This window comes from Cebidichthys violaceus, unplaced genomic scaffold (assembly GCF_023349555.1).
Source record: "Cebidichthys violaceus isolate CVI_PGR_0920_01 unplaced genomic scaffold, fCebVio1.0.p SCAF_33, whole genome shotgun sequence".
Lineage (NCBI taxonomy): Eukaryota > Metazoa > Chordata > Actinopteri > Perciformes > Stichaeidae > Cebidichthys > Cebidichthys violaceus.
Genome location: NW_027176517.1, coordinates 1506704 through 1526436, shown reverse-complemented (window position 1 = coordinate 1526436; position 19733 = coordinate 1506704). Strand labels below are relative to the sequence as shown.

The 19733-nt window shown below is 42.4% G+C and overlaps 1 protein-coding gene across 2 annotated transcripts in view; it reads left to right on the top strand.

Moving 5' to 3' along the window:
• Positions 1-17856, top strand: part of LOC137883577 (complement C3-like) — a 22113-nt gene extending 4257 nt beyond the window's left edge. Inside the window, exons 11-42 of one of the 2 annotated variants that reach the window (XM_068725118.1) lie at positions 1020-1166; positions 1460-1559; positions 1675-1769; positions 1893-2084; positions 2255-2410; positions 2660-2789; positions 3437-3505; positions 3825-3945; positions 4060-4148; positions 6499-6638; positions 7050-7262; positions 7460-7523; positions 8055-8144; positions 8331-8531; positions 8811-8886; positions 9015-9174; positions 9288-9383; positions 9824-9974; positions 10530-10615; positions 10996-11073; positions 11174-11335; positions 12946-13008; positions 13163-13244; positions 13368-13416; positions 13556-13646; positions 13780-13869; positions 13956-14058; positions 14243-14332; positions 14845-14937; positions 15059-15142; positions 17168-17312; positions 17537-17856. In XM_068725118.1, the coding sequence (XP_068581219.1) occupies positions 1020-1166; positions 1460-1559; positions 1675-1769; positions 1893-2084; positions 2255-2410; positions 2660-2789; positions 3437-3505; positions 3825-3945; positions 4060-4148; positions 6499-6638; positions 7050-7262; positions 7460-7523; positions 8055-8144; positions 8331-8531; positions 8811-8886; positions 9015-9174; positions 9288-9383; positions 9824-9974; positions 10530-10615; positions 10996-11073; positions 11174-11335; positions 12946-13008; positions 13163-13244; positions 13368-13416; positions 13556-13646; positions 13780-13869; positions 13956-14058; positions 14243-14332; positions 14845-14937; positions 15059-15142; positions 17168-17312; positions 17537-17678 (3648 nt within the window). In that variant the 3' untranslated portion in view covers positions 17679-17856. Of the gene's footprint in view, positions 1-1019; positions 1167-1459; positions 1560-1674; positions 1770-1892; positions 2085-2254; positions 2411-2659; positions 2790-3436; positions 3506-3824; positions 3946-4059; positions 4149-6498; positions 6639-7049; positions 7263-7459; positions 7524-8054; positions 8145-8330; positions 8532-8810; positions 8887-9014; positions 9175-9287; positions 9384-9823; positions 9975-10529; positions 10616-10995; positions 11074-11173; positions 11336-12201; positions 12385-12945; positions 13009-13162; positions 13245-13367; positions 13417-13555; positions 13647-13779; positions 13870-13955; positions 14059-14242; positions 14333-14844; positions 14938-15058; positions 15143-17167; positions 17313-17536 lie in introns of those variants that run through there. The other variant, XR_011104580.1, reaches the window with a different exon arrangement.
• The last annotated feature ends 1877 nt before the right edge of the window (positions 17857-19733 follow it).

Below are 19733 nucleotides of genomic sequence, written 5' to 3'. Positions count from 1 at the left end.
TTAGATTGTTCTGACCAAATTCTAAGCTGATCTGATTAATTCCCTAGGAGGAGTTGGAAGCACAGCACTTGGAAATTGCAAAAACGACACAAAAAATTCATACTAAATTCAAAATGGCTGACTTCCGGTTGGGTTTAGGGCATGGCCCCAGGAGACTTTTATTTAAGTCCACATGTGATACATCTGCCTACCAATTTTTGTAAATCTATGTGAAACATACTGCGAGGGCTGCTTTGTCGAAATTTTGTAGGGGGCGCTATAGAGCCGATTTGCCACTCTGAACAAATAAAATCACATTATATGACAAAATTTTGGGCTTGTAATCTGTGTGCCAAGTTTGCTTATGTTTCGAGCATTTTTAGCCTCTCAAAATTACCTTTGTTTTTCACAGCGAAGACTGCGTTGCAACGGCGTTCGACGAAACATCAAAAGCTTCATGAACTGGCATTATGAACTTCTTACATTTGTGTGAAACTAATTTGATGTTGATCTGATTTACCTACTAAGAGAAACAAGCCAAAGTATAAAGACTTTAACTTACTGTTACCAGTAGGTGGCGCTATGACTATTATTCAAAATTGGCCTGCAGATGTCTTTGGGATTGGAGTCTAATCAAACTATTACTATTACAATTTAGAATTACTATGATTCTAAATTGTCATATAGATGTGTTCAGGGTCAGGATGTTATGACATATGAGAGATTTGGAGCAGATTAGACAACAAGTTCCTTTTTCATGGCGAATGGTGTTTTTTTTGCCGCCACGGATATATAGTTCAATAACTTCATAGTTCGATTAAGATCAATGTTTTGTCGTGGACTTTCATTATGATAAGGCAGATTTTGACAAACAGAAAAAAGCAATTTGTCTATCAACCCATTGGGTCACCATGAACTAAGTCACGATACTTAGAACTACAAACTAATCTAATAACATGAGTTTGACCTTTAAAAAGATGTGTTTCAATGAGACAGTTAGTCGATTTCTGATGTTCAGCTGTTTGTGTTTCTGATGGCAGGTTGAAGTTGTGAATCCTGATGGCAGTCCGGCACGAGGCTTGAGTGTGGTGGTGGATCCAGGCCAAATACAGGGTGTGACCGCAGCCAATGGCATCGCAAAGCTTACCATCAATACACTGGCAAGGAACCCAAGCTTCAGAATAATTGTAAGTCTCTGACATCTTTTACCCTTTTTGAATTTCAGCTTTTGTTGGCAAACATTTTTGACGTTCACTTGAAGAGGTGAAATCAAGCCGAGCAGCTCCCTGTTATTGTTCATGTTTATGCACATTTACCGTACACAGTATGTGAATGGAGAACTTCATCTTCTCAGTATAATGTCTGTTTGTCATTCTATTTAGCAGCCATGATAAGTTGAGATAGGAAAGACTTGGGACCATTCAAGTATTCTATATTCAACTGTGTGTGTATGCTTCCCTGTGTGTATCTTTAATTGCAGGCAAGGACCAATGATCCTGCTATTATCCCTGAAAGACAAGCATCAGCCTCGATGGTAGCTTTCCCATATACAACACCGGGCAATAACTACATCAACATAGGTGAGGGACATCCTGAAATAACATCATATGGTACAAAAAAAGGAGATAGCAGTGGAAAGTGTGCACCATGCACTACATCTTTTGGGTGTTTTATCACAACATGTCACATTTGCAGCTGTGGATACAGCGGAGCTGGAATTAGGAGACAACCTGAAAATCAACCTCAACCTCAACCGGCAGGAAAGCCATGACACTGACATCACATACCTGGTGAGAGATGTTTTACACCTGTGCATGTGTGCACATATATTACTCTTTTGGTTGCGTCCCTCTTCGTGTGTAAAATATACACTCATGTCTGATAAATGCTGATGTTCAAATCTGCATCCCTAGATCTTGAGCAGAGGTCAGCTGGTGAACAATGGCCGTTACAGGACAAGAGGTCAAGTTGTGATTTCCCTGACAGTTCCTGTTACCAAAGAAATGCTGCCATCGTTCCGCATCATAGCCTACTACCATACCAACAGCAATGAAGTGGTATCACACTCTGTTTGGGTGGATGTCAAGGACTCCTGCATGGGCTCGGTGAGACACACAACACTGATGTCGTAGAGTTTAAGTGGACAAGCAAAACACTCCCGCACAAGCTGATGAAGTTATTTTTAAAATTCTCAGACATATTTTTTTATGTATGAAACTGCTTAAGCAAATACAGAACTGCATTTCTCATTCGCTGACCTCCCCTTCACATTCAGCTGAAGCTTGAATCGTCAACAGCCAGACCTTCCTATGAGCCCCGCAAGATACTTGTTCTGAAGGTCACAGGAGATCCAGATGCCAGAGTGGGACTGGTGGCAGTTGACAAAGACGTCTACATCCTAAACAACAAGCACCGTCTCACCCAGAAAAAGGCAATTTCTTTACGTCATATTTATCTATGAAAATATTTGAAAGGGGTTTAATTTAAAAAGCTATGTATAAAAGAAAATTACACAAATGTTAAATTTCACTTTGTCAGCTTCTGGGTTCAAATAATATCCGGTGTAAATTTGTCCTGCAGCAAAATACATTGCATGAGTTCATGTGTATATATCAGATCCACCATATGTCTTGTTTGTTTGTATTTGTGTGTGTGTGTGAATGACTTCCGACCTGCTCAGGTGTGGGACATTGTAGAGAAGTACGACACAGGCTGCACACCAGGTGGAGGGAGGGACGGTATGAGTGTGTTTTACGATGCTGGGCTGATGTTTCAGTCCGACACGGGCTCTGAGACACCCTACAGAACAGGTGACACTACTTTACTCTCCCCTTCCCTGAACATACCTCTCTTTAGGTTTTAACATTGTATCAATGAAACATCTCTGATTAGGAGAAGTGGGCACATAGACCTTTATTCATAGTGTGTTTTTTAGGAGTAAGCATCTAGTGGACAGTAGAAGAACAGCATCTTAAACCAAATTGCATTATATTTCTTGCTCACCTTTTTCAGTATTTTGACATGTAGATAGATTTCAGAGACACTGTTTTGTTGCTGTCTATTTTTTTAATTCTTCAGGGCTGTGAGCGACACAAACAAAGAGCCAGAATCTCAAACTGATGTCCAAAACTTTGGGCACATGAAGCCAAAACTTTCTGTCAAATACTACCTGACATATGTAAGATAATATGTTTTTGGTTGAACCAACGCTTGGAGGCATTTCTATTTGAATTATTGCGACTGCCACATTAGGTGATCATGGTCCCTCCCTTATTCTAGGGGTTATATTATAATAAAGCGTTAAATACAATGTTTTAACATTTCAACAAATAGATGTGCAATTGTAGATCAAATTTTCTCACAGCCTCACTTTGATTTAAAGAGTTTCACATCAATTATACCAAGCACAAATCAAGTTTACTTCCCACCTTTTAAAGTTAAAAACGTGTTTTTCCAGAATTGAAATGTCCGGCCCCCAGCAGGAGGAAACGAGCCACTGCTATCATGGACTTCACAACCAGCTTAAGTAAGAACTACAGCTCTAAACTACCCAATAAACACATCATCAGTCATTTTCAGTCACTCAGTTCTCACGATGTTTGTCGTTGGACAGCTTGTCCCATTGACTGACATTCACTGTTCTCGTCTTTGCCATGCTATGTATTAGTAGACAGATAAAAGTGAGGTGAAACTGGTTTCCCTTCATACTTTCTGGAGATAATATGTCAATCTATCTAATCTATGCTCCTACTTTTTCATCCTGAATGGAGAAGGAGCATCTTTTCTTGTCAGTTTTACACCTCCCTGTCCCATTCAATTTTAGTAACATTTTTATGACACTTTAGGTGAGGAGGATGACAACAGTTACATGGACAGCAATGAAATAGTTTCTCGCATCAAGTTCCCTGAAAGTTGGCTGTGGTTAGACATCAAACTGCCTGCTTGTCCTCCACAAACACCTAACTGGTGAGTCAACTGAAATATGCACAGACAAAATATACTGATACCGTCACACTGACACCACTAGGATTTAAAACTACCCTTTACCTCTCAAAGTGTTAACCCTTTTCTATGTTTCAGTGACACCACATCATTGATGAAACACGTTCCTTTGTCAGACTCAATCACAACCTGGCAGTTCATTGGCATTAGTCTGTCACAAACTCACGGTGAGGATTCAGTGACTAAAACCTGTAAACCTCTTCCAGCCTTTACACCTCTCTCTCTCTCTCTCTCTCTCTCTCTCTCTCTCTCTCTCTCTCTCCCCCCTTTTTTCTCATTCATCACTTGTATCTTCTTTCTCCTATCCCCTGATACTGCTACTGATCTTCTCCTCGGCACCCTTTCCTCTTCTTTGGACAACCGCTGTCCCTTCACCTCCAGGCCTGCACAGCGAACTCCACCTGCCCCATGGCTGTCAGACTCAGTGCGTACTGATAGACGGAGCCTAAGAGGACCTTCTTAACTTCCAATCTCTTCTTTCCACTTTTTACTCCTCTCTATCTACTGCTAAAGCTGCTTTCTTCTGCTCTAAAATCCTAACCTCTGCTTCCAATCCTAAAAAACTCTTTGAAACTGTGTCTTCACTCCTCCAACCCCCTCCTCCTACTTCCTCCCTTCTTCTTGATGATTTTGCCAACTTCTTTGACAAGAAGATGAACGATATAAGATCCTCCTTCTCTCAGCCTCCCTGTCCACCCTCTCCCTCCCTCTCTCAGTGTCCCTGTCCACCCTTTCCCTCTCTACCCTGTCCAGCTCTTCCCCCACAGCTCTCCCTCCCCTCTCCATGCCCCATCTTACCCTATCTGGCTCCCCTCTCCCCAAAAGAGGTCCTTAACCTTGTTAAATCTAACTGCCCCACCACGTGCTCCCTTGACCAAATCCCCTCCCCTCTTCTTCAGGCTATTGCGACTGAACTCCTTCCCTTCCTTACCCACCTCATCAACACATCTCTTGCTTCAGGATGTTTTCCCACGGCCTTCAAGACTGCCAGAGTCACCCCCCTTCTGAAGAAACCATCACTTGACCCCTCGGATGTCGAGAACTTCAGACCGGTTTCTCTTCTTTCTCTTCTCTGTCCTGATTCTCCTGGACCTGTCTGCGGCACAGGTCCGTGGTGGTTCACAGTTTGACACTGTGAACCACCAGATCCTCCTCTCCACCTCCATCGAGGGGATGGGCGTCTCAGGCTCTGCACTCTCCCTGTTTGCATCCTACCTGACAGGTCGATCCTACCAGGTGACATGGAGGGGGGCCTTGTCTGAACCACGCATGCTGACTACGGTTTTCCACAAGGTTCAGTCCTGGGCCCCCTTCTCTTCTCGCTCTACACAACATCTCTGGGTTCTGTCATTCGCTCACATGACTTCTCCTACCATTGTTATGCTGATGACACCCAGCTGGTCTTGTCATTTCCCCCCCGGTGACACCGAAGTGGAGACATGCATCGCTGCGTGTTTGGCCGACATCTCGAAGTGGATGACGACACACCACCTCAAGCTCAACCTGGACAAAATCGAGCTACTGTTCCTCCCGGGGAAGGGTTGCCCGCACCGGGACCTGTCCATCATCAGTGACGACACCATGGTGACGCCAACTTGGACTGCGAGGAACCTGGGTGTGACCCTGGATGACCAACTGTCATTCTCAGCAAACATTTCATCCGTTACACGCTCCTGCAGATTCCTGCTCTACAACATCAGGAGGATTCGTCCCTTCCTCACTGACGAGACGGCGCAGGTTCTCAACCAGGCTCTTGTCATCTCCCGCCTGTACTACTGCAACTCTCTACTCGCCGGAGCCCCGGCGTCGGCCATCAGACCTCTAGAGCTTGTCCAGAAAGCTGCAGCTCGCCTGGTGTTCAATCGCCCCAAGTTCTCCCACACAACTTCCTTTCTCCGTTCTCTACACTGGCTACCTGTAAGAACTCGCATCCAGTTTAAGACTCTGGTGCTAGCCTACAGGGCAGTGAAAGGAACAGCTCCTTCCTATCTCCAGGCCCTGGTCAAGCCCTACCCACCCGCCCGACCACTTCGCTCTGCTGCCTCGGGGCGATCGGTCGCCCCGTCGCTCAGAGGTCCTGGCGGCCGATCGACCCGGTCACGGCTGTTTTCTGTCCTGGCCCCACAGTGGTGGAATGAACTCCCCACTGACTTCAGGACAGCGGAGTCGCTGCCCATCTTTCGGCGCAGGCTGAAAACTCACCTCTTCAAGAAGTACTTCCTTGAGCCTTCCACTCAGCACTTATTGTATTCATATTAGTTTTGTTGCACTTATTGTATTTGTATTGGTTTGTTGCACTTATTGTATTTGTTTGTTTCTGCACTGTACTTTTGCTCTGGTTTATGCTCTGCTTTATGCTCTTAGATGCTTGCGTAAGCAAGGAGATGCACTTGTGACTTCTGGTGACTAGTAGTTCTCTTGAATACCTATGTTGAATACACTTATTGTAAGTCCCTTTGGATAAAGGCGTCTGCTAAATAACTGTAATGTATTGTATTTATCCCTCTCATCTTAAAGGAATATGTGTTGGCGACCCGTTAGAGGTAATTGTCTGGAAGGAATTCTTCATTGATCTTAAGCTGCCGTACTCTGCTGTCCGTGGAGAGCAGCTGGAAGTTCAGGCAATACTTCACAACTACAGCGACGATCCTGCCACAGTAAGTTTGTGTTCCTCTGCTCTGGTGTTTCATGCCAGAGCCAATGAGACCAAGGTATATTTCTCTTAGCGATTTCAAACCAAAAGTGCAAAAACAACAGTAAATATTGGACTGACATACAATGAGTGGCACTCAAAAAAATAGAACAAATTAACTCCTTACTCTAGTCTTTGATGAATGGTGGTTGGTCCCCAGAACTGGGACAGTGTGCCTTTCCATTCTCAAGTTCAAACTGATCCCAAAAGAAACGGTATAAAGCATTACATTTCTTCAAATTAGAGATGCATCATTGTTAGGTGACCTAAAATAAAACTGATTACTATGATCCCTATTATCCGCTCAATGGGGGTCTTCATCTTTGACAGTTACACATACTTCATTCTCTTTCTCCATCTTTGTCCTGTTTTCAAGGTGCGTGTGGATCTGATTGAGGAGGAGGGTGTGTGCAGTGCCGCCTCTAAACGTGGGAAGTATCGTCAGGAGGTCAGAATAGGGCCCCAAACTACACTCTCTGTGCCATTCGTTGTTGTTCCTTTGAAAATAGGACAATACCACGTTGAGGTCAAAGCAGCTGTTAAAGATTCGGCGTTCCATGATGGAATCAGGAAGATGTTGCGGGTGGTGGTAAGGGAAACATCGATCTTCCGTGTTAAAGTCAGCATAGGGAAAAACATATCATTAGTTGCTTAACCTTGATGCGTATGTGTACTGTATCAGCCTTTTCAAAATGAAGAGATGATTTTAACGAGCAAGCCATATTGTACTTTGTTACACACCAGCAGACTGAGTTGTAATGTTTGTCCTAACTGTTGTTTTTCCAGCCTGAAGGAGTACTGGTTAAATCTTATCAGATTTTAACTCTAGACCCCTCTACTAAAGGTGTAGGTGAGTTTACCCATAATGTAAGAGCCAGGTATGGCCTGTGCCATTTTGTACACCCTTTTTTGTCACTTCCGGAAATTGAGTCACGTGGTGTTGGGGATAGCAATGGGGATATCAGCTGTTCAGTAGTTAGTTGGATGAATGGAAGGAGAGGGGGTGAGGGAGGGAGCCTTATTTTTTGTTGACCGCTATTTACACGCTATTCACACTATTGTCATTGTTTGACGCTGCTGATCACCTTTACACACCAAGGAGAAAGCGAGTTTGAACACGTATGACTGTATGTTATCCAGCAACAAAGTTTGTTTGTTGTCCACAAGTAAACTCACAAAACTCAGCCACTGGATCGGCGTGAATCATTTACTGCCAGCGCGTCCGCAGGTTAGTCTCCTTTACTTAGCCTCTCGGTGACTAATTTTAAGTTGTTGATAGTCACCTACACATAAATAGCTACATTATTTAGTAATTTGGTAATATTGCATTTTTATCACTTGCGAATTGATCCCCCAACTTGCCCACTGTTTGTCTCTTCAGATGGTAAACAAGAAGAAACTCTCAACAGTGGAATTCCTAACAAGGATTTGGTTCGAGACATGCATAGTAGCACACATATCTCTGTGACAGGTGAGATGTTATGTCATATTTGGGCGCGTTGTGTCACATAGTGCTTGTAAAATGAACTGTTGGCATTGTTCTTATTGAGAAATGACTACCTCACTGTTTGTGGGGGACCTTTGCATGTTTCTTTGAATGTTTCTTCGTGTTGATTTGTAACGTTTAGTTTTTTTCTGTTTGTGTGTGTGAATGCAGGGAGAGAACAAGTTTCTCTACTGGTGAGGAACCCCGTTAGCGAAATGGGTAGTCTGATCTACCGACCCTCAGGCCCTGGAGAGCCGAACATGATCCACATGACTCTACCTGTCATTGCAGTAACTTATTTGGACAAAACCAACCAGTGGGAAACTGTTGGCTTTCACAAACGTAACGAAGCCCTCCAACACATCTGGACTGGTAGGTATTGGCACAGATACCAAGAATCTTATTGATGCCCCTCTGTGGAGGAATTTTAAGTTTCTGATGTTGCAGAAGTGGTATGAAAAAGAAAAACAGTATGGCAGACAGCAATGCATGTTACCACTGCGCCGCAGAGACACTAAGTATTAGTGGTCTGACTATATAAGTTGAACTACAAACAAAAACGTATGCCAGCAGAATCATTTAGATGCAATTATAACAGGAGAGAAATGTAACAGGGCTCCTCAGACTGGTTGTGTGTTCTTGTTTGTCCAGGCTACACGAACGAGCTTGCTTACCGTAAAAACGATGGGTCTTTTGCTATGTGGCCCAACCACAGAAGTAGCACCTGGTGAGGCTTTGAAATATCCAAGAACTCATACAAATGTTTCCACTTCCTCCTTTAACCTAAATTCTATGTGGCGATGGTGTATTTCATGTGCAAATGAAGGAAACTAAACGTCTCCTCTTTTCTCTAAGGCTGACAGCCTATGTTGCTAAGGTATTTGCCATGGCCAACAGTCTGGTGGCAGTGCAAAGCAGAGACATCTGTGGCGCTATTAAGTATCTGATTCTCAACGCGCAGCAACCTGACGGCTTGTTTAGAGAGGTTGGAAAGGTGTTCCACGAAGACATGATTGTGCGTGAACTGATTTAATTATCGTCAATAACAAAATAACAAGATGGAAACAATTCCATGTGACTGGCTAAAACCTTATGTAAATCAATATGTTTGTGTCCGTACATGTGTAGGGTGATGTTCGCGGCACAGATTCAGATGCCTCCATGACGGCCTTCTGCCTCATTGCCATGCAGGAGTCACCCACAATATGTGCTGCCACTGTTAATGTGAGTACCTCATCTCCATACGATGTTTTTCCTTTTCCCTCCACTGCTTTTATTTCTTAATGTTCAGATTCTACACTAGTGATGGACAAACAACGCTTTCTGATGATGAAGCAACTCGCCATTTGCAAAGTCTCTTAGTTACTGTCGTGACTCCTAATAGAGCTTTCCGTTCTTGCACATGCAGTTTACAGTAAGGACAGGGCAAGTTTACTATTCAAAATACTTGGGCTCTTCATTTCACACAGAGGTTGACAAATTCAGTTTGCATTTCTAGCCACTGGCAGATTTGGTCAACTTGAATAAATACCTAATTAAGCTAACATTAGCTCTGTGAGATGGTTGAAGAGGATATTGTAGTGCAATGTAGAGCTAGTTAGTCATTGCATTAGAAGTATGTTAAGGAAAAATGTTCAATCAGACCCTTGGTTTTTTTCATCCAGATTCTGCAAGGCAGTATAGACAAAGCAGTGGTCTCTCTGGAAAGCCGTCTGCCCAGCCTCACCAACCCATATGCTGTTGCCATGACGTCATATGCTTTGGCAAATGAAGACAAACTGAACCAGGAGATCCTCTACAAGTTTGTTTCCCCAGGTGTCGTCACACAGCATGATTCTTAAACAGATTCTATGTTGTAGTGTTTGGATATTACACATCTACTAATAACTTCTATTATAAGTTTATTAGAGCCCGACCAACACAATGATATGTTGGGCAATATTATTGGGTAACTTTTGCTCAGTGCAAAAATGTCAAAGATATGTTTTTAAGTGATTTAGAAACAGTTTCTCATTTACGGACATAGATTGTCCTCCAGATTAGACAGCTTAGTTTTTCAGCTATATAGTGTCCTGCTCAGTACATATTTTTGGAACAATATTTGAACTACAAATTTAAGGGATTTTTTTTACCAGAATTGCTGAAAGTGTTAAAACCAAATATCAGATTTTTTAATCTCTGTATTGTTCTTAATAATCTATTCTCAGTCAGGCTCTTATGTAGAAAGATAAAAAGATTAGTTAAATTGTTTTAAATTGAGGACATAACATTATCTATAACATTAAATATTCTAAAATGAAGAATTGGGGAATTATCAGTGTTCAAGGTACAGCATTGTAATAACAAGCTATTTGTGTGCGTCTTCCTCAGACTTATCCCACTGGCCGACAGCTAAGGGATACGTTTACACTCTGGAGGCCACAGCTTATGCTCTTCTCGCTCTGGTCAAGGCCAAGGTGAGCATGTCCCACTTGTGTGGGTTTCATGTCATGCTACAAAAAACATACAACTCAGTCATCATCCATGTTGCCTCACTAAACGGGTGGAGGGTTTGGAAACAAAAGTCAATGAAATGTGTGTCTCATTAATGTCAATGCCTTAAGATGTTGGTTTCAAGTTTCAAGTAGCTGCTGTTAGGTTGTGCCATAAAAGGAAAAACTGATTTAGAAGCTCTATGGTAGACTTGGAAACTTTAGAAACTAGCAGGTTACAGTCTAAAATACAACTGTACCAGAATCAGGACATCTCTCTATTTTAAATGAATTATTTTTGTAATCAATATGCAACCACATACCACGGGAAATGCCAACTATTTACATTCCTTCTGATAATAAAGGCCTTTGAACAAGCCAGACCTGTTGTGAGATGGTTCAACAAGCAGCAGAAGGTGGGCGGAGGCTATGGATCAACCCAGGTAACACTGACCTCTCTCTGCATCTTGATGCCTCCATCCTGTGTTTACTTTATTGTTTTGATTTTTCTAAGTCTTGTTTTCTCACTCTTTTTCCCTCTAGGCTACCATAATAGTGTACCAGGCAATGGCAGAGTACTGGGCCAATGCTAAACAAACAGAGTATGATCTGAATGTGGACATCATGTTCCGGGGCAGGTTGAGGCCTTACGAGTACAACTTAAACTTCAACAGGGACAACCACTACGCCACCAGCACATATACAGTGAGAAGACACCAGTGGTGGGCCGTCGGGGCCTTCAGGGCCTTCTCTGCTGGCCTAAACAGAATCACAAAGTTATAGCTATTTTATCATTTAATAATTTTTCATAAATACACAACATGTATTATAATAATTTTTTCCCATTAGCTTATTATCTCATTGCACAGCTACTGTCTTCCTCTGTTGCTCTGCTTCCAGCACAGCTTGTTATGAGGAGAGCTCTTATCCAATCAGATTCAGCCTCTATGTCTCTAGGTAAGAAGAGAGGCTCGAGGCCTTCAGACTCTCAAGTGAATGCCTCTGCATTCTGTTTAAGTGAATGGGGACGATATTGTTGATTGTCACAGTTTTCAACCAATCAGATCTTTAGTTTGACATGTTGGGCGTATTCTTTGACCTATCAGAGCCTTCTAGCTGGCCTACAAGTACGTCATTAACATGCAGCTCAGTATTAAGGTCAGCTCTGCAGTAAGGTGCAGCGTGCGCCGTGATTGGTCAGTGGGCGAGCGCGTGACTGTGAAATTGAAGGAATCTAGTTGGAGTTGTAAGAGTTCAAATTGAAAGATATGGAAGAAATTATGACATTTTTATGGTTTTGCTTGGTGTAGATTATTTATTTTTTACCTAGCTTTGTTTTTTTAACACTCAATGGCTGAAGGAGGAGGAGAAACGGATTTAGTGAAGGGGTTACTGACAACACCTTTCTCAAGAAGGACATTTCAGGAAAAACTGGACATCATAAGAAATAGTCAGTCAAGCCCACAGCTAGCAGCCCTGACTCAGCCAGGAAAAGGATTTGTATGAACGGTGTTCCTGTCGGAGAAGCGTTGCACATTTTATGTCTGGGAATGTGTTTCATTTTAACTTAGCGTCTTGGTGTTTGGAGCTACGCTACGCTAACCTGAGGACACCAGAGCACAGTAGGACATTACGGCGCTTTTGAAAACTTTTGGAGAAACCCGAGTGGATCTACAGATCGAAGAACATGTTCGCAGGGAAACTGAGCTCCACAACCGCAGACTGGCGAAATACAACTGGGGAATCCGCTGCAGGTTTGCTGGATTGATGCATCATGCTTTTGTTGTCGTGTAAATATATGTGACTGGTTCTTGTGAGTTTGTTCTTGTCATTGTGTTAATTGCATTGATTTTGACTAAATGCATTGTCCGTTAATGACGCAGCGTCCCGTCATGCACGGATTCATGTATCTGCACTCTGCAGTTAGTGTTTTGTAGGTGTTGAGCTTCATGTAACATTTTATTTGACAAGTGAAATAAAATGTTACATGAAGCTCAACACCTACAAAACACTGTTGCAGTTTTATGTGAATATGCGGCTTTTACGCGAGACAAATAATAACGTAGCTCAACTGTAGTAGGACAGCACTGAAGGCCCAGGTATAAAATGCACGGCCCGCCACTGGAAGACACACAAACAAACTCTCTGTGGCTCATTAATATCACCACTCCTGTTGTTTCCTGTAGGTTTATTCTGCTGATCTTTGACCGTGTGTGTGTGTGTGTGTGTGTGTGTGTGTGTGTGTGTGTGTGTGTGTGTGTGTGTGTGTGTGTGTGTGTGTGTGTGTGTGTGTGTATATATTTAAATTCCCACAGATCAATGATCTAAAGCACAATGTGACAGTGGTTGCCACCGGCTCAGGAGAAGCAACATTGACAGTGAGCGCAATATGTTTTAAGATTCTGAGTTTCATCATCTGTTGATTGTTGATTTGTCCTTTTTGAATCTCAGACGAGACCGAATACATTTTTAACCTTGTGTGGACTTTATTTTTAAGACACATTTTGCGATGCACTTTTATCAATGTGACAGATGATGTCGCTGTATTACGCTCTGCCTAAAGAACAGGAGAGTGACTGTCAGAAGTTTAACATGTCTGTGCAGCTCCTCCCAGGTAATGTGGTGCGCTCCCTCTCCTTCTGTTTAGTTGTTGTCATTTTATCAGTTTGTTTCTGCCAAGTTCCTTACATTATGAGAAATGAATAAATGAAATGCTCAATTACTTTTGCTCCTGCAGAGAAAATGGATGAGGATGGGAAGATATACAAGCTGAGAATAGAGGTTTTGTGAGTACAATAAAGATGTCATACTGACCAGTGTTACAGCAACATGGCTATACAGAACATTTTCTAACATAATGAACATCATTCCTTCTCTCCATCTCCTTTATGTTGTTATTTAATTATCGGTCTATTCTTTGTGTAGGTATAAGGACAAGGACAACGATGCATCCATGTCAATCTTGGATATTGGTTTGCTAACTGGCTTCACCGTTAACACAAATGACCTGGACCTAGTAAGAACCGACAGATACATGTATATCCTCATAGAGTTCAGTCAAGTTGTGTTTATTAGGAGAAACAAGTAGTTTTATATGGTTTAGAAAGTTGTGTGTGTGTGTGTGTGTGTGTGTGTGTGTGTGTGTGTAGTTGACCCAAGGACATGCTCGCACCATTGCGAAATATGAGTTGAACACAGTCCTGTCAGAAAGAGGCCATCTCATCCTCTACCTGGAAAAGGTAAGACATCCCTGTTTCCTGACATTACAATTTTTCTCTCTGTCTTGTTATTTGTGTGTTTATCTCCATCTTACCTTTGTCCACAGGTTTCTCACACACAACCCGAGGAGATCACTTTTAGGGTCCATCAGAAGCTGAAAGTGGGCGTCCTTCAACCAGCTCCTGTGTCTGTTTATGAATACTATGACCGTGAGTCTCAAAGGCACTTAGAAACACAAGATGCTTCCATGTACTTTACTGCCACTAGATATCAGAGTAGACAACACTGTGGATGAGCAGTCGATATTACATTTTCAAAGTATTTAATGTGAATTGTATGATGTACTGCAGCTACCACAAACTCCTTTTCAAATATCGATCTTCTCCTTTGCAGAAACACATTGTGTGAAATTCTACCATCCAGAGAGGAAAGCTGGAATGTCAATGCGGCTCTGTAGAAATGGTGAATGCACATGTGCTGAAGGTAAACGGAATGATGTCAAACTACTCTCTCTGTCTCAAACACGCACACACACACACACACACACACTCACTCACTCACTCACTCACTCACTCACTCACTCACTCACTCACTCACTCACTCACTCACCCATAATGGGCCCGGTGGGTGCGACTGGACTGAGCTGCATTCTTAATCATTCGACCAGGTTGTGTCATCGGATAAAATTACAAAATTATTGTTTTATTTGCTGAAATCAAAAAATAGCTGACAAAATCAAGAGAGAAAACATTTTTGACTAAAATGTTATGACTTTTCGTTCGGAAATCAAGAGAAAGCTGCATTTCATAGTCGCATGCATAACAAGGATAATTACATAAAATATTAAACAAGCACCTGTAGGATCAGAGCATCAGTCTAGATAAAGGATTACTTAAATTGTGATTTAGGTACAGCTTCACTCACCCATCAGCTCTCCCTCTCACATCCACATGTATTTATTTCATAGGGTCATCAGTTGTGTTTTTACTTTCCAGAGAACTGCACTATGCAGAAGAAGGAGAAAGTCAGCAATGATCGGCGCACAGCTAAGATCTGTGAGACTGAATTGAACAATAAAATAGATTTTGGTAAGTGAGTGTGAATGCATTTATAAAGCACTTTCATACAAAAAAAATGGATGTAGGTGTGAGTAAGAGACTAGCAAGTATAAGCAACTCCACTAACAATCTGCAACTTGTCTGTCCTAAGTGTACAAAGTGGGACTGGAAGAGTTTGGAGACGGTTTGTCCACTGATATTTACAAAGTGCGGGTACTGCAAGTCATCAAAGAAGGTGGGTATTTATCATTTTGGGACATGTGCATATTTGCTTTTTGTCAGAGAGTTGGATGAGAAGACTGGTACCACTCACATGTTTGTAGCAGCCAGCTAAATGAGCTTGCATTGCCAGGTACCAAGCAGACACTCCAGGAAGTTACTGGTTGGTTCTAGCCAAGAAATATTACAGTCTGGCTGCATCTAGCGGTTAGGTTGCAGATTGCAACCAACCGAAACTTTTCCCGTGTGTCAAGTGTGTAGGACAGGGGTATTCAATTATAATTCCAAAAGGTCCAGATTGAGAAAATGTCCTCGTGCAAAGGTCCGGAACATTACAATAATATCTAACTTGCGCTATTTAGTGCCGTATGTATGTATGTATGTATGTATGTATGTATGTATGTATGTATATCTATATATATGTGTGTGTGTGTGTGTGTGTGTGTGTGTGTGTGTGTGTATATGTGTGTATGTAGTCACAGTATGTATGAAGTCTAGTAGTTGTAACGTCTCTGTGTAGTCAACAATTGTTAAATCAAATAAAGAAAGTACACATCAATTATATTTTAACAATTTTCAAATTGAACTGGATGGATTATAAATAATACATAGAAATACATAAATAAATGTTCTTCTCATTAAAATAATAAAATAAGGGTTGGATTAAAGAATAACTGACATATCTAACTGTCACACACCTCAAGGTTTCACTCAGAGAGAACCAGGACATTCTGATGTAGCATTTCAAAATTAAAGCCCTTCAAAATCGAATGCATGAGACAATTCGTGATTTGATGTTAGCTCACACATGCGATTTTTAAGGGCTTTTATTTTGAAATGCTACATCAGAATGTCCTGGTTCTCTCTGAGTGAAACCTTGAGGTGGTCTGCTATCAACCTGAGGTGAAATAATTTCGTAACTATGCACCATTTCCTCTTAATAATCTTCACGGTCTCTGAACATATGAGACGCGCTGGTTTTAAACTGTCCGTGGGAAGAATTAACCTATATGAGTCTGTTCATTGTTGCTTAAAGACTCTGGTCTCTCTGACCACTTCTCTCTCTTTGGAGAACGTCATGTGAAACAACTTCTCTGACTCACGTAATTATGCTCCTGCCCTTCGTTCTCTTTCCTCGTCTCAGCCCCGTGTGTCTACATCTCACTCCAGTCAGGAAACGTGTCAGAATACCCATATTTGATTGACTGAGCTGCATCATGTGATGTGATGTACAACGCATGTAATTGGTCGGTTTGTTTCCTGGACCACTGACCGAGTGCCGTAAAGGCTAGAAAAGCTGCGCCGGTTAAAATATAGGCGCTCCGTCAAAATGTAATAATTCTCAATTATCTATCAGTTTTAGGTCCAGGGTCCGGATACAACGGCGTCTGGGTCTGGATCCGGACCGCGGTCCGCCTATTAGTGACCCCTGGTGTAGGAGAACTACGGTGGCCGATGTGAATGGCTCCATCTGGAGTGTTTGGTTTGTCTGTTCTGGGCTACTGTAGAAACATGGCAGTGCAACATAGTAGACTCAATGAAGAAGACCTGCTCTCTATGTAGATATACTGTAAACGGAACAAAAACACGATTCTTTGTTTCAAGTGATTATACTCTGAAGAAAATATACTCATTAATGCCAATAGATCACCTCAATGGCTTCACACTGGCCCTTTAAAAAGGTTAACTGTAATTTTAACAATTCAGTTTTTGTAATGATGAAACAGAGTATATTAGAGGTGCTAGTAGGTGGATTTAGTTATCTTTGAACAGAGCCAGGCTAACTGTTTCCAGTCTTTATGCTAAGCTAAGTTAGGCGGCTGTCGTCTGCACATTTGCTGTCATGAGAGTGGTATCAACAGAGGTATCAATCTAACTCTCTGCAAGAAATCGAGTAAGCGCATGTCCAACTATTTCGTGAAGCATGATTCCACTGTGGCACTGGGAATATGTGACGCTACATCACTAATGTGTTGTACTGCACCTTTAGCTATGCATTAAATCCTTACCTTTTCTATGTTCTCTTATATTTTAATTACAGGAAGCAAGGATGTGGGTCCTCTGAATAAACTGCGCACATTGCTCAGTTATCCGCACTGCAGGGGGTTGTTGGATTTGAGAACAGGCAGGAACTACCTTATCATGGGCACATCCACAGATATTCACAGAGATGACCAAGAACAATCGTAAGCTTGTTCTTTGTGTGAAAGCGTGTGTATCGAAATGTTTGTATTGCTTTCTATTGCTAAATCGAGTTAGCCTTTCTTGTTCTCTTGTTTGTGTGTCTGTTGCTATTGACAGAGTAAATTAACGTGAAGGAGGGAGGAGGCCTTTTCATGTTATGTTCCAGCGTATTACAGATAGCTGTTCACATTAAGAATCAATGCATTTTTCCCTTTGCTCTCCTCAGGTATCGGTATATACTCGGAGAGAGAACCTGGATTGAGTATTGGCCCACAGACGCAGAGTGTCAAACTGATGAACACAGAACTACCTGTTTGGGCATGGTGGAGATGGTCCAGCAGTACCAAGTCTTTGGATGTCAGGAGTAGTGAAACCAAACGAAATACAGCGTTCTTTTCAAATTGTTTTTATTTTTGGATTTTATCCTTAATATGTCAAACTTTCCCTGCTATGGGATAAAAGTGCCTACAATATTGCACCGTATTGATTAAAATCGAATGGTCTCAATAATTCTGTCTTCTTCACAGATTAAAGTGATTACTGCTATGTTGGTTATGGTTAATGCATGGTAAAAAAAAAGTTTGATGAATGAAAGAAAATTCAATCGATTGTGATTCAGAATATATAACGGCTCAGTGGGAGGGGAGCCCAAGAGGATCTCCACGAAATCACAGAAAGCCAATATAACACCCGAAAAGCACGACTGACAGAAACAATACGGCAGCACTCTTGCATACCTGCAACAGCGTCGGAAGTCAGGCAAACCCCCCCCCCCCCCCCCCCCGCGTTTGACGTCGGGGGGGGGGGGGCTAAGGGAATGCCCGCCGCATTTATATGATGCCCGCCCACCGTGATTGGCTAGTGATGGCCTTGTAATTACAAAGGGATGCCACCAAGGCCCAGAGAGTGATAAAAGCTCCCTTCTGCTACACTTTAATGACCGGCTTAACTGAACTCATGAGGATAACTTCAGGCCAGTAGCGCCGAGATCAAAAAGTGGCCGATGGTATGTTACTGTTGTTCAGTGGTAGGTACTTATCCCTAGAGTGGTATGCTACTGTTGTTCAGCGGTAGGTACCTATCCTAGAGTGGTATGCTACTGTTGTTCAGTGGTAGGTCCCTATCCCTAGAGTGGTATGCTACTGTTGTTCAGCGGTAGGTACCTATCCTAGAGTGGTATGCTACTGTTGTTCAGCGGTAGGTACCTATCCCTAGAGTGGTATGCTACTGTTGTTCAGTGGTAGGTACCTATCCTAGAGTGGTATGCTACTGTTGTTCAGCGGTAGGTACCTATCCTAGAGTGGTATGCTACTGTTGTTCAGCGGTAGGTACCTATCCCTAGAGTGGTATGCTACTGTTGTTCAGTGGTAGGTACCTATCCTAGAGTGGTATGCTACTGTTGTTCAGTGGTAGGTACCTATCCCTAGAGTGGTATGCTACTGTTGTTCAGTGGTAGGTACCTATCCCTAGAGTGGTATGCTACTGTTGTTCAGCGGTAGGTACCTATCCTTAGTGGTATGCTACTGTTGTTCAGTGGTCAGTACCTATCCTTAGAGTGGTATGCCGCTCCTTTTCCAACAACACACTGTTTGCTGAAGGCAGGTGCCCCCTTCAAAGTGGTAGTCCACTGTCAGACAGACACACCAGTGCCGTGTCTTGATGCATATGCACATTTAATGTAAATTGGTTTGATTCATGAACAGTGATGCAGTAAATGTATTTTTTTTACTTTATTGACGAAGTTGCGCAACACAGTTATTGTGTTAACGCAATAATTAATTAACGCCGACAATTATTTTATTGCGCATTAATGCAGTTTTTTTTTTTAAATGCAATGCACACCGTTGATGCCAGCAAATCACCCAAACAAACAAACGGTGGAGGGAGTCTTCAGCAGAATACGTTGGATGCAGCGTGTGGGAGAAGTATAGATAAACAAAAGCAAGACAAGCTAACAAATGCCACAGAGAAGTGGATAGATACAAACTGCAGGACGACTAGTGTTGTGGAAGATGTCAGTCTGAGGAACGTTCTCAAGTCTGAGGAGCGTCCGCGTCGTGTTTGGTGTGAACGCACCTTTAGGATCGTAACGAATGACGGCACGTATGAGCCTCCCTGGAGACGCAACATCACAAGAAGAACACATGAGTTGTATGAAAAGGAGAGGACTACAAAATCTACGGCATTACAACGTGCACCAACTGTTGCTCTCACTGGAGACTACCGGACATCGCCGGGTAACCGTCATCACCTCGGAGTCACGGTGCATTATATTGATGAACAGTGGGAGCTGCGTTCACGTGCTCTGACTGTCATGAAAACGGAAGACAGACATTTTGATGAAACGTGCACGGAACATTGTATTCATGTTGCGCAGCAGTGGAACGTTTCAAATAAAGTCAGCACACTGAGCACAGATAGTG